General features: G+C 37.7%; 2 protein-coding genes across 3 annotated transcripts; both read right to left on the bottom strand.

Annotated features, from left to right (window-relative positions):
• On the bottom strand, positions 1-2,255 carry LOC125723536 (homeobox protein Hox-C5-like). The gene is made up of 2 exons (XM_049000216.1): positions 1,390-2,255; positions 1-491 (listed from the first exon to the last, which is right to left on the bottom strand). Exons 1-2 carry the CDS (start codon positions 1,880-1,882, stop codon positions 277-279), a joined length of 708 nt encoding a protein of 235 aa, XP_048856173.1. The 5' UTR covers positions 1,883-2,255; the 3' UTR covers positions 1-276.
• Positions 2,256-3,623: 1,368 nt separating this feature from the next.
• On the bottom strand, positions 3,624-9,740 carry LOC125723535 (homeobox protein Hox-C6-like). Of its 2 annotated transcripts, XM_049000215.1 has the most exons (3): positions 5,397-9,740; positions 4,733-4,781; positions 3,624-4,637 (listed from the first exon to the last, which is right to left on the bottom strand). In XM_049000215.1, exons 1-3 carry the CDS (start codon positions 5,794-5,796, stop codon positions 4,427-4,429), a joined length of 660 nt encoding a protein of 219 aa, XP_048856172.1. In that variant the 5' UTR covers positions 5,797-9,740; the 3' UTR covers positions 3,624-4,426. The 2 variants fall into 2 exon arrangements, with proteins under 2 accessions (XP_048856172.1, XP_048856171.1); XM_049000214.1 differs by having other exon boundaries at positions 3,624-4,781.
• Between the last annotated feature and the right edge of the window lie 526 nt (positions 9,741-10,266).

Raw genomic sequence — 10,266 nt, 5'->3', positions numbered from 1 at the left:
ATAATCACACTGACGGGGGTGTAAAGAAAAACCTTGAGTTCTTTTAAACTGTATATTTATTTATCAACACACAGAACCAAGACCACAACAGTTAAGTAGTAATGGTAGTTATTGGGGAAAATCTTTTACATGTTTACTTTTTACAACATACAAAAATGTATTAAATGCAAATCTTTTACAGTTGATGAACACAGTACTGTTACCGAAGGTCTATTTTTCCTGTATCATGTATAGCCAGATTCTTTCTTCCTTTACAAGTAAAATCTGCTGGAGAGTCTATATAGAATCTTTTCCTTTAAGCTTTGAGTCTTTTTTCCACTTCATACGCCGGTTCTGGAACCAAATTTTGATTTGCCTCTCGTTCAAGCAGAGGCTATTCGCAATCTCTATACGTCTCCGGCGGGTGAGATACCGGTTAAAATGGAACTCCTTCTCCAGTTCCAGAGTTTGGGACCGCGTGTAACTCGTCCTGGAGCGTTTGCCGTCAGATTCTGGAGTATATTCAGAAAAAAAGAAACACACGCACTCACACACAATCTTATTTTAAGCACAGCAGTAAGCGTTCTTAAGAAGCTAATTACATCTTAAGGTAATATGGCACACACACACACTCTCTCACACACACATGCATGCATACATACGTATATACTACGGTCATGATATGGCAATCACATAAAAACACACTTAATTACTGATAACTATGGATAATTACGCTAATATACAAAATCGTTGTTCGATTATTCACGAAGGTTTCTGTGTTTTATCGTAACTTGCTTAAAAATGCAGTTTCTTGATCCGTTTTATTCCAAAGCAATATAAATCGTACTTTGGCACAGTTTTTGAAGGGTCAAATACCTTTAACAATGATATTACGTTACCATTGTAGTATTATAGTAATTATAGTATTAGTGTAATGGTATAGTCCTGCTTTGTAAACAGCACGGTTTGAAACTGGGTTGGTCTTACACTGCTAGGATGACGAGTGGGCAAAGTTTTAAATTTTGTTACTTATCAACAAATGTAATGTGCACGAAAAGCAACAGCGCTACCTCTTCCCCTTTAACCGATTTTTATTTTTAATGTATTATTGTTACAAAACAAAGAGAGTTTCTTAATTTTTTGAAAATTTTGTATCTCTTATCCAGTTGCGATACCATAAATTTGGACACAGATCACCTCTCCGTAGTAACAGGACAGCTTTACGAGCAATTGGTGCCTTTGTCATAAAATTTACGACTGTGAGTTTTATGATTTCCAAGTATGGCCTGTAAAATTCAAGAGTTTAGAATGGAATAAATAAAGATGAAAAACGCTGAGACATATAGGATATCTTAGAAGAAACCTTCCATTCCCTTTCTACAAATAATAAGAAAAAAGTTGGAACTTTACCGTGACTTATATGGAGTTTTGTCATCCACGGATACATTTGTGGCTGGCTGGTCTTTGGTGGAGCCGAGTGACTCGGCTGTCTTCCTGGCTGGACGGTTTGAATGCCGCCAGCTTTTATTTCGCTTGCTCCTGTCTTGTCAGAATGAATGCGGCTCAACTCCTGGTCCCTCTCGGCTTTTTCATTGTACAGCCCTCGATTTAGAGAGCCCTTAGTGCTAACATTTATGGGGTTTTCCTGGGAACCCATGCCTGAGCGAGACCGTGGCGGTGACGACGTCGTGTCGGAAAAACTACCGAGACTAGTACTCATCTCTCCGCGTTTTAGGGGGTTCGATGAGCTCGGACAAGAGAGGGACCCGCTGAGGTCAATCTCACCATAACAAAAACCGGGTTGATGGACCTCAGATACAGACCCATAGCTGTAGTTTTGCATGGCGGAGGCAGACGCCTCTCGTGTCTGCTTGTAAAAGGAGTTAGCTACGTACGAGCTCATTTTATGGGAAAATGCACCAAACACCAAGCAGAAACATTTCAACAGAAACGAACACTGAACAAAAACCTCGGTAACCTTTAGTTATGAATGTGTTTGTCCATTGATAGCGCCTATCATTATTGGGATTGATTTTTGCTTTTTAGGGGCTTTTGTCCTAAATATGTCCAGGATTTATAGGTGGGGGATTTTTTTATTTTTTCCTTTATCCTACGTGCACTGCCCAAATATGGGAAAGAAGTCACGTGTTTCTGTTGGGCAGTCGTAAATTTGACTTGATCACACCGGAAGGTTACTGATGGAAGCAGGAGAACCCGCGTTTGATAACGTGGCGATGGGGACAGTTGCTTGGTCGGGCGGAGGTATTGGACAGTAGGCTGAGAGCGTCACCTGGTGCCAGAACTGGGTCAGAACATGGCATCGACACCCCTCGCCCTGAACACTTTTGTTGTGATCCATCTAGAAGTATTATAGACGGAGTATGTGCTTACATGCTTATTGCGCGCCTTGCAGTGGTCCATAGCGAACGATTGAACCCAAAATTGTCCTTCTTTTGCTAAATAGTTATGCTACTTCATAAATTGTGTGAACAGTAACATAATGAGGTCCTTTGGGAGGCAAATAAATAAATAAACACATAAATAAACAAAAGGATAGATAGATAGATAGATAGATAGATAGATAGATAGATAGATAGATAGATAGATAGATAGATAGATAGATAGATGAGTATGTACGTCTGTTCCCGTTATCTCATTAGAAACGAGAATAGTAAAAGTTATGCAGGATACGAACAAAATCACGTTTTTACTTTTTATTGTTTTTTTCTTCTTGCAGTTCATACGTTATATTACGTTCTATAATGGCAAACTGACTTAAGCGTAGGCTATATTATTTTTCTTTAAAATAATTACTGCAGAAATATATCAATACGGCTAGTTGATTAAAGTGGAAAATATAAATGTTTAGTGTTAATATTAATCGATTCCTCTACACATTAAAATTGAAACCTCTAAGCATGTAAATAATCGTATAATAGTTTGGATATACCTTTATGATTTAGCCTTCACGCAAACTGATGATTAATCTAGTGGACACTATTTAATTTTGTGAATTTATTTATCGCTAATAATACCAAGTGATTTTTATACAAATAACAACAGGGATGACTAATGCTAGAATTTTCTTTAGTATCCTGGTTTATGTTTTGGTCGAACTCATTGTATATGCAATACTAGATTCATTGTAGTTATGAATTAATTCGAACTTTACCAATTTAAGGCATTCCTCCGGGTGGTGACTCGCAAAACTGCTTTCAGCCAATAAAAATCAGGACCCGCCACTGTAAATTGTTCTTTTGACTTGTTAGGAATGTTTGGTATGGCCGCTTTGTTCATCATTTTGGTATCTTTTGGAAAATCCTTCCCAGTTAAACAATAATAAAGTGGAGTCTTATTTCATTCATGACATTCAGACCAAAAAAAAAGTTGAAAATTTGAAAAACTGATATAAGGCACAATACTGGCATATACGGCTTGATATTAAAATATGTATTTTCTGATGCAGTAACATCTTGATCTTTGCTGAGCGTATTTTTAAATACCTTGCGAAAGGCGTGCATATTATGAAAATTTTAAAATGTTATGCGGTTAAATGCATTTTGAAACGTGAAAATTCTTATATGTGCATAAACAGTTACAACATTCGTGGTCATAACGTCCTTCCTAAAGACATACAAAAGATGCACTTTTAATAACAATTTTATTAAATACTCACAAATACGTTTGGACGTGAATGTCAAACAACAAAAAAGAAAATGTATTTTCCATACTTCGTCTTGCTAAAATTTACGTTTTTTGATAACAACACGACTATTTTGCTCACTTTTAAACATAATGCATCGACGACACTGAAAGCTGTAGGTTGTACACGAAAGCTCTGACATGAATAAAGCACACCATATATACAGTCATATTAACAATTCAGGTAGTATCGTTCGTCCAAGTACAACTTTTGTTCATATGCATTTATACAAGAAAATAGCTAAACAGACAGCACGAATGCTCGTAATAAACAAAATGCATCATTACCTTCACACTTATCGGGAATAACCTACGTGGGCGCTGCTTAACTAGCACACAGCAGGTTTCCACATTAAGGAAAACATTTTGCCAGATACAAGTTCACAGAATTTTATGAGACAAAGTATTTTAGTTATAAAGCGTCCGATATGTTTTAAGGGTACTAGAACTGTTGTTTTACCGCAGTCCATTCTCGTAGAGCAGGGAATGTCAAGTCATTAAATGGAATTCTGTCCATACCTTGGATCACTCAAATCTGACACGAAACAATTAAAGCGAAAAACACGTATTTCCTGAAATTGCATGTTTCTTACTATAGCACAGTGATGTCCATTTTAAATGCATCTTGCTGTCGTTATATGTGTGTGCAATTGTGTGATATCGTGCGCGCACTCATATATGCGTGCGAACATGTGTGCATACCTATGTGTAAAAATTGTGCCAAATAAAATGTAAGATAGGTAGTTTAATTATACTTTAATATACCACTAATGTATTTGTGGATTAGGAAATCGGCGTTTTCTCTTTTTTCTTCTCGTCCGTGTCCACTTCGGTATCCTCCTTCTCTTCTTCTTGAGTTGCTCCGGTAGATCCGTTTTCCATCAAAGTCGAAGTTAGATTGCTCTCTTTTTTCCATTTCATACGGCGATTCTGGAACCAGATTTTGATCTGGCGTTCTGTAAGACAGAGAGCGTTGGCGATTTCGATACGTCTGCGTCTGGTCAAATAACGATTGAAGTGGAATTCCTTCTCGAGTTCTAGAGTTTGGTACCGGGAGTAAATCTGCCGACCCCTCCGTCTATCTGACCCGTATCCGACTCCTGTGTAAAAATACATTTAAAATGGTGTTTACAATTTATTTTCATATATTCATTATATTATTTCATATTACACTACCCAAATTTCACACGTTGTATGGAAGCTGACTCAAAAGTTTTGGTTAAGTAAATTAATTAAAATGAAGGCATTTCATTACTGCAGCACACAATCGCGTGGATGCGCTCAGTTTGCGCCAGGATTATACGGAATTATTGGCATTTTCGGAAGTCGAAATACTAAATAACAAGTTACTTCTACCTTCATATGCATGCAAACACATTTTAACATGGTCAAAAGTAAGGTACGTCTACGCAAGGGTACTCTGAAGAATGTGTAAAGCATTGCCTGACTTTTAGGCTTCAGTATAAATAGTGAAAATTGATTAATACTATACAAAACGCCTTAAAACTTTTGTTAATTTCTGGCGATGGTGGGGGATGGTGGTCGCTTGACCAAAAGGGATTTCCTGTAAAGATAAAAGGCTTTTATAGCCGGCGACAGAGTGCTGCAGTAATGCTTTATGAGGTAATAAAAGGGAGCTTCGCTTGTTCTGTTGCCGGGCCGGTCATAAAACAGGCCAATTTATTTAATTTATCTCTTGGAGTTGTAATACATACCACTGTGAGAGTTCATTCGCTGCATCCATGGATAGATTTGAATGCTTCCTTTCTGCTCTTGTGATCCTGTTCTGCCCTGTTCCGAGGTGTAGTCCTGTGCAAGCGAGCTCTGTGCAGTCTGTCCCATGCTAGTTTGCCTGCAGCTAGGCAGAACATCCTTGTCTTGGTAGAACACGTTAGCTCCATATTCGTACGGTCCCCGGCTGGATCCAAAAACAACGTTATCTTGGGCCGAATAGAAAGGTGAGGAGTAGATCCGGTTCTGGGCCACAGCTGTCCCGTAGGACGAAAAATGTCTAACGGGGTCATAGCTGGACGAATTTAGAGCCACGTTGGGTAAAACTTCTTGACCACCAGCTATATGGCAAGGGAGCGACGGATTTGCGAAATACGAATTCATACCTTGCCTCTCTCCCTCTCGTTCTCTCTCCCTCCCTCCCACTTTTTCTTTTTCTTTCCGTTTTTCTTTCTGCCTCCCTGTCTCTCGTTCTCTCCCTCTTTATTTTTTTCTGTGTTTTAACAGGAGCGCGGACTGTGATTTCTGTTTAATTTATTTCAGGGCTTCGCTAGAGGCACACAGCTCGAATGTTATAGCTAAGGCTTCAACCCAAGTCAGAGAGAATGACAATGTCAGCTGACCATGTTCCTCCAATAAAAAGCGAGGAATAGAAGGAAAGTGGGGGGGAAAACTTCGTTTTTTTATTCATTTGACGGAAATAGCAGTGCACTCACTCACTCACTCACTCACACACACACGCACGCACACACACACATACACACGCACGCACAGCACCAGCGAACACACACACACACACACAGACACATACTATTGAACACCGTCGTATTTATGAATATTTAGTCATTTTTCTGACTGTCCCGTTCTAGAATCTGATCCATAATCGAATCGATCCGTAAAAAAGTGAATGTATGAGTCCAAGAGATTATGAAGAAAAACTAACACTTAAAAAGTAACGTAACAAGACTTGTATATTCATTTGCATGACGTGTCCATATGTCTATGTTATATATAGTTATATATTCATGACTGTCGTGTTTAAAAGAAAATTCGATTAGCCAACTGCACGCGGGGTACAGTAATCCAATTACCTAGTTGTAGAATTATCTTGACAACGTAGTATCTCAGATCGATAAGCATCTTTCCTTTCTAGCAATGTATTTCAGATTTAATTGAAATAGATGATTTAAAGAAACCTTTTTGAAAATGAAAATTCAGAAAGTATATCGGGCATATAAAATTTTCAGTTTATTGCTTGCAGGAAGACGCTTATTAATAATCAGTTAAAACGCATTTCGACATTTTAGGTAATTTAATTGCGTTAACTTTATAGGGGGTTAACACAACTACGGACGTGTTGTGCGTTAAAAGATCCTGAAAACGTTGTCGGAATAAAAAACAACGTGAAGACTAACGTGACAAACCTAGAAAGTGAGCTGCGTTTATCGTTCATTAATTCATGTTATCCGGCAAAATGTATTTTTATTCCCTCTGTTTTGTATGTTTAAATCAATATTCACTTTTAATCTAAATAACATCCTCCAACGCCTAAAAGCAAATGACACCGATCTGTTTTTGTTATAGATTCGAAGAATGCGAAAACGAAATTAAGATGCACAGAAACTTTTATATTAGTGCAGAAACACTTAATCGATACGCAGTAAATTAGCGCACGATTTGACGCTGATTAAAAGGAACAACCTGGCTTCGTTCTGATCTTAATCTTGGCGGCTTAATTCACTCGTTATTATTATATTAATGCATGTTCAGTTTAAGAATCATTCACTGGCTCAGTCCTCTACCAGCGCTAAAATATTTCTCGTAATATGCAAGACACTTGCAGGCCGAGAATTCATCACTGACATCATGTTAAAAGCGTTTTTGGGAGTAGCGAGGATATTATACCTGGGTTAAACATGAAAACATAGCTGTTAACATAATGATAGTGATATCGGAACACCAATCACACGATGAACATGACGTTCTTAGGTGCGCCCAGCAATGCTATCTGTAAAATAGTATTTCCTTGCATTTTTAGCGAACAACCATTTTGGCGCATGTTTACTGGTCGCGTTGGTAAGGGTATAACCCTGATGCCCCAAAAAGAAATGCCGCTGTGTACATGTGGTGCGCATGCATGGAGCGGGGGCTAGGAGTAAATCTGTTTTACTGCGGAAGAATGTCTTAACGCCTGTGTAAGCTAGAGAAGTCATAAAATCAGACAGGTGACCGCTTCCAGCAAATCGCCAGTACACCTCAGCCGTCCCATTATTTTCGAGGACGTTAGTGCAAATACATTTTATGCGTTTGTATACTATTTTTATGTATATAGGGGCAGAGTATGTAATAGCGTTTAGCGATTTATGCACTAATAAAAATAACTTTAATACTTGTTCGCACTTGTTTCTTTGCAGTGAAATATAAAGCAAAAACACGTGCATTTGTAGGCCTGCTGTCTCCGAACCGATGTAATTAGAGTGATATCTTGTATGAAAGGAAGGGAAATGCTTCTGAAATATTCAGGTCGGCCATTTACATAGCGCTGTTAGGCTATTGTGATCACGAAGTAGCCGACAAGAAAACTAGTATCAAATTAGTATAACGCTACTAAAATTACGTATTAGCCTATATGTATGTACAATACTAAATATCTGTATTAAACTTTAGCTTTATAGCCAAACAATAGGATTACTGTATACAAACCATTGCGAAAGTTGGACGATCGGTTATGTGAAATACGTCATTTTAATTCACAAACACTTAACAATTATGACACTCGTTGCCGGATAAAATACAGTACGTTTATATTACATTTTATTCTGCATGAAATTAAAGGAGGGTTTTACAAAACGGTATCATATTATTTAGGTGATCAACAGTTTCTACTGTGTATAAATATACATCACGGTGTTTGCCATTGAAAGTACTAGCTCGAAAATCCCGGCCGTTTTGTGAAATTAAAAAGCTGTCGCGACCTTCAGTCAACTGGTAAATAACCTACGGATGGCTGACTACTTTAGAGCTTGCCATAAACTGAGCAGAAACTTGAAAGTGTTTTATTGCCTCATCGAAAACAAAAGAAACAGCCACGACGGGCACCGCTACTTGAAATAAACATCGCAAAACAATTTACTGTTAGACATATAACGATTTGGATCTGAATCTACAACTACAAATGGACCGCGAGGACAGTGTTTGTTTCTGTTCATAAACATAAAAAATGGGGGGACAGCGTTAATATTATTGAATAACATTTAATATATAAATTGACCAAGCAGTTTTACTGGCGCGTGGAATGTCAAAACAAGCCTGAACAGCCAAAGCAATCATTGTCGTTTACTATTTATCACTTAGGTCTGGGTTCAATCAATTTTTCTCTCTGCTTAGTATACTTCATTTAATGGGCATTCAGCTTAAAATAATGAAAAGGTATTTAATACTTTCTTCACGTTTTACTGTATGTTCACTTCGACAGCTTGTAATATGTCACAATAATTTCGTATAGAAAGGATCCTTTACTCCTTCTTATTCATTCATTGTGGAAAGATTTCTCTTTTACATGCGTTTGCGACCATTCTAACGTTAATGTTTTCAAAACAACAAAATATCATTAAAGACCGAGCATCGTATTTTAAAACTTTACATTTATATCATTGACGCATACGTACATAACTTCACTTTAATTATATTTGGTGCTTGTGCAGTGATGAAAGGCCATTGGTTTTGAAGTTAATGTATTCCAGGCTTCTTAAAACGTGACTGGTGCTATTAGAAACATACTCGGGGCTTTATATGGTCACCTTTTAATTATATAAGCAAACAATGTTCAATATTTCACCTAACGGATTTGCTCATAATGACTTGTGTAATTATTGCACATCAAATTAGCTGAGATTTAAACCTACAAAACTTTGATATATTTTAATTCCCTTTAAAAATATGCGTCCTGATAATAATAAATATCCTTCCATCCATGCTGTTAGTCCAATAGGCGATATTATTATTATTATTATTCCGTTTATATAACTTGGCCGCTTAATAATCGCCTACTAATATTAAAATACATAAATAAACAATTAACAATAAAATATAAGCTTGTAAGACGTGTTTCTCCATTCTTTTTACACCAAGCCACCATGTACACGCACACCACACGCCCGAGCGCGAGATACTTGAACCAATGCGACGTGTTACTGTGTTGTACGTTTTTCGTATCTCACTGAAGAACAACTAATGCGTGTAGATTAACTGAAATTAAACAATTTCAGTGCTACGTAAATGTTACACCTCTTCTTTTACCTCCTTCTCTTTAACAGCGACGCTATTACTGAGGGACCGAGGAGGCGCTTGTTCTGCACCACAGGGGTTCCGGAACTCGGCGCAGTACCGGAAGACAGGTCACAGCTGGCCGGCGTCTTTTGCCACGCTTTTGCTACAGACCTGCCGTATGTGGAAAAACTAGAGCCATAATATCCGAAGCCGTCGTCTTCATCATAAGGTTAATCATGCCTTTGTTCATATAGCCAGGTCTATTCATGGATGTGATTTACTGCCGATGTATAACATTGTGTAACTTTGTCTAAAAGTTTAACTGACCAGAAATTTTACTCTGTTCGTTCACCCCTACTATAAGGAACAAAATCACTTGATATCTTTATTACATTTGGTTCGTGAATAAAAACATTCCTATGCTCTTATGTATAACTGTTAACTACGTAAATGTTTGATTAATAAATGTTATTTTACAGTTTTTTTGTGCGCCCTGCATACAGCTGTACTTCATCATAGGCGTCTCCAATGGTTTGCGATATTAAAATGCGGAGCCGTATAAGCGGCCATTTGGTGTATTTCAAA

This window comes from Brienomyrus brachyistius, unplaced genomic scaffold (assembly GCF_023856365.1).
Source record: "Brienomyrus brachyistius isolate T26 unplaced genomic scaffold, BBRACH_0.4 scaffold50, whole genome shotgun sequence".
In the NCBI taxonomy this organism is placed as follows: Eukaryota; Metazoa; Chordata; class Actinopteri; order Osteoglossiformes; family Mormyridae; genus Brienomyrus; species Brienomyrus brachyistius.
Note: the sequence above shows the minus strand (reverse complement) of the source record. Positions and strands in the feature narration are given on the sequence as shown.

Bases quoted from the DNA above. Each gene is read 5' to 3' on its own strand.
- LOC125723536 (XM_049000216.1), bottom strand. From the start codon at position 1,882: ATGAGCTCGTACGTAGCTAACTCCTTTTACAAGCAGACACGAGAGGCG. The intron at 492-1,389 runs GTAAAGTTCCAA...AATATACTCCAG, and splicing joins AAAACTCCATATAAGTCACG to AATCTGACGGCAAACGCTCC.
- LOC125723535 (XM_049000214.1), bottom strand. From the start codon at position 5,796: ATGAATTCGTATTTCGCAAATCCGTCGCTCCCTTGCCATATAGCTGGT. The intron at 4,782-5,396 runs GTATGTATTACA...ATTTTTACACAG, and splicing joins GCGAATGAACTCTCACAGTG to GAGTCGGATACGGGTCAGAT.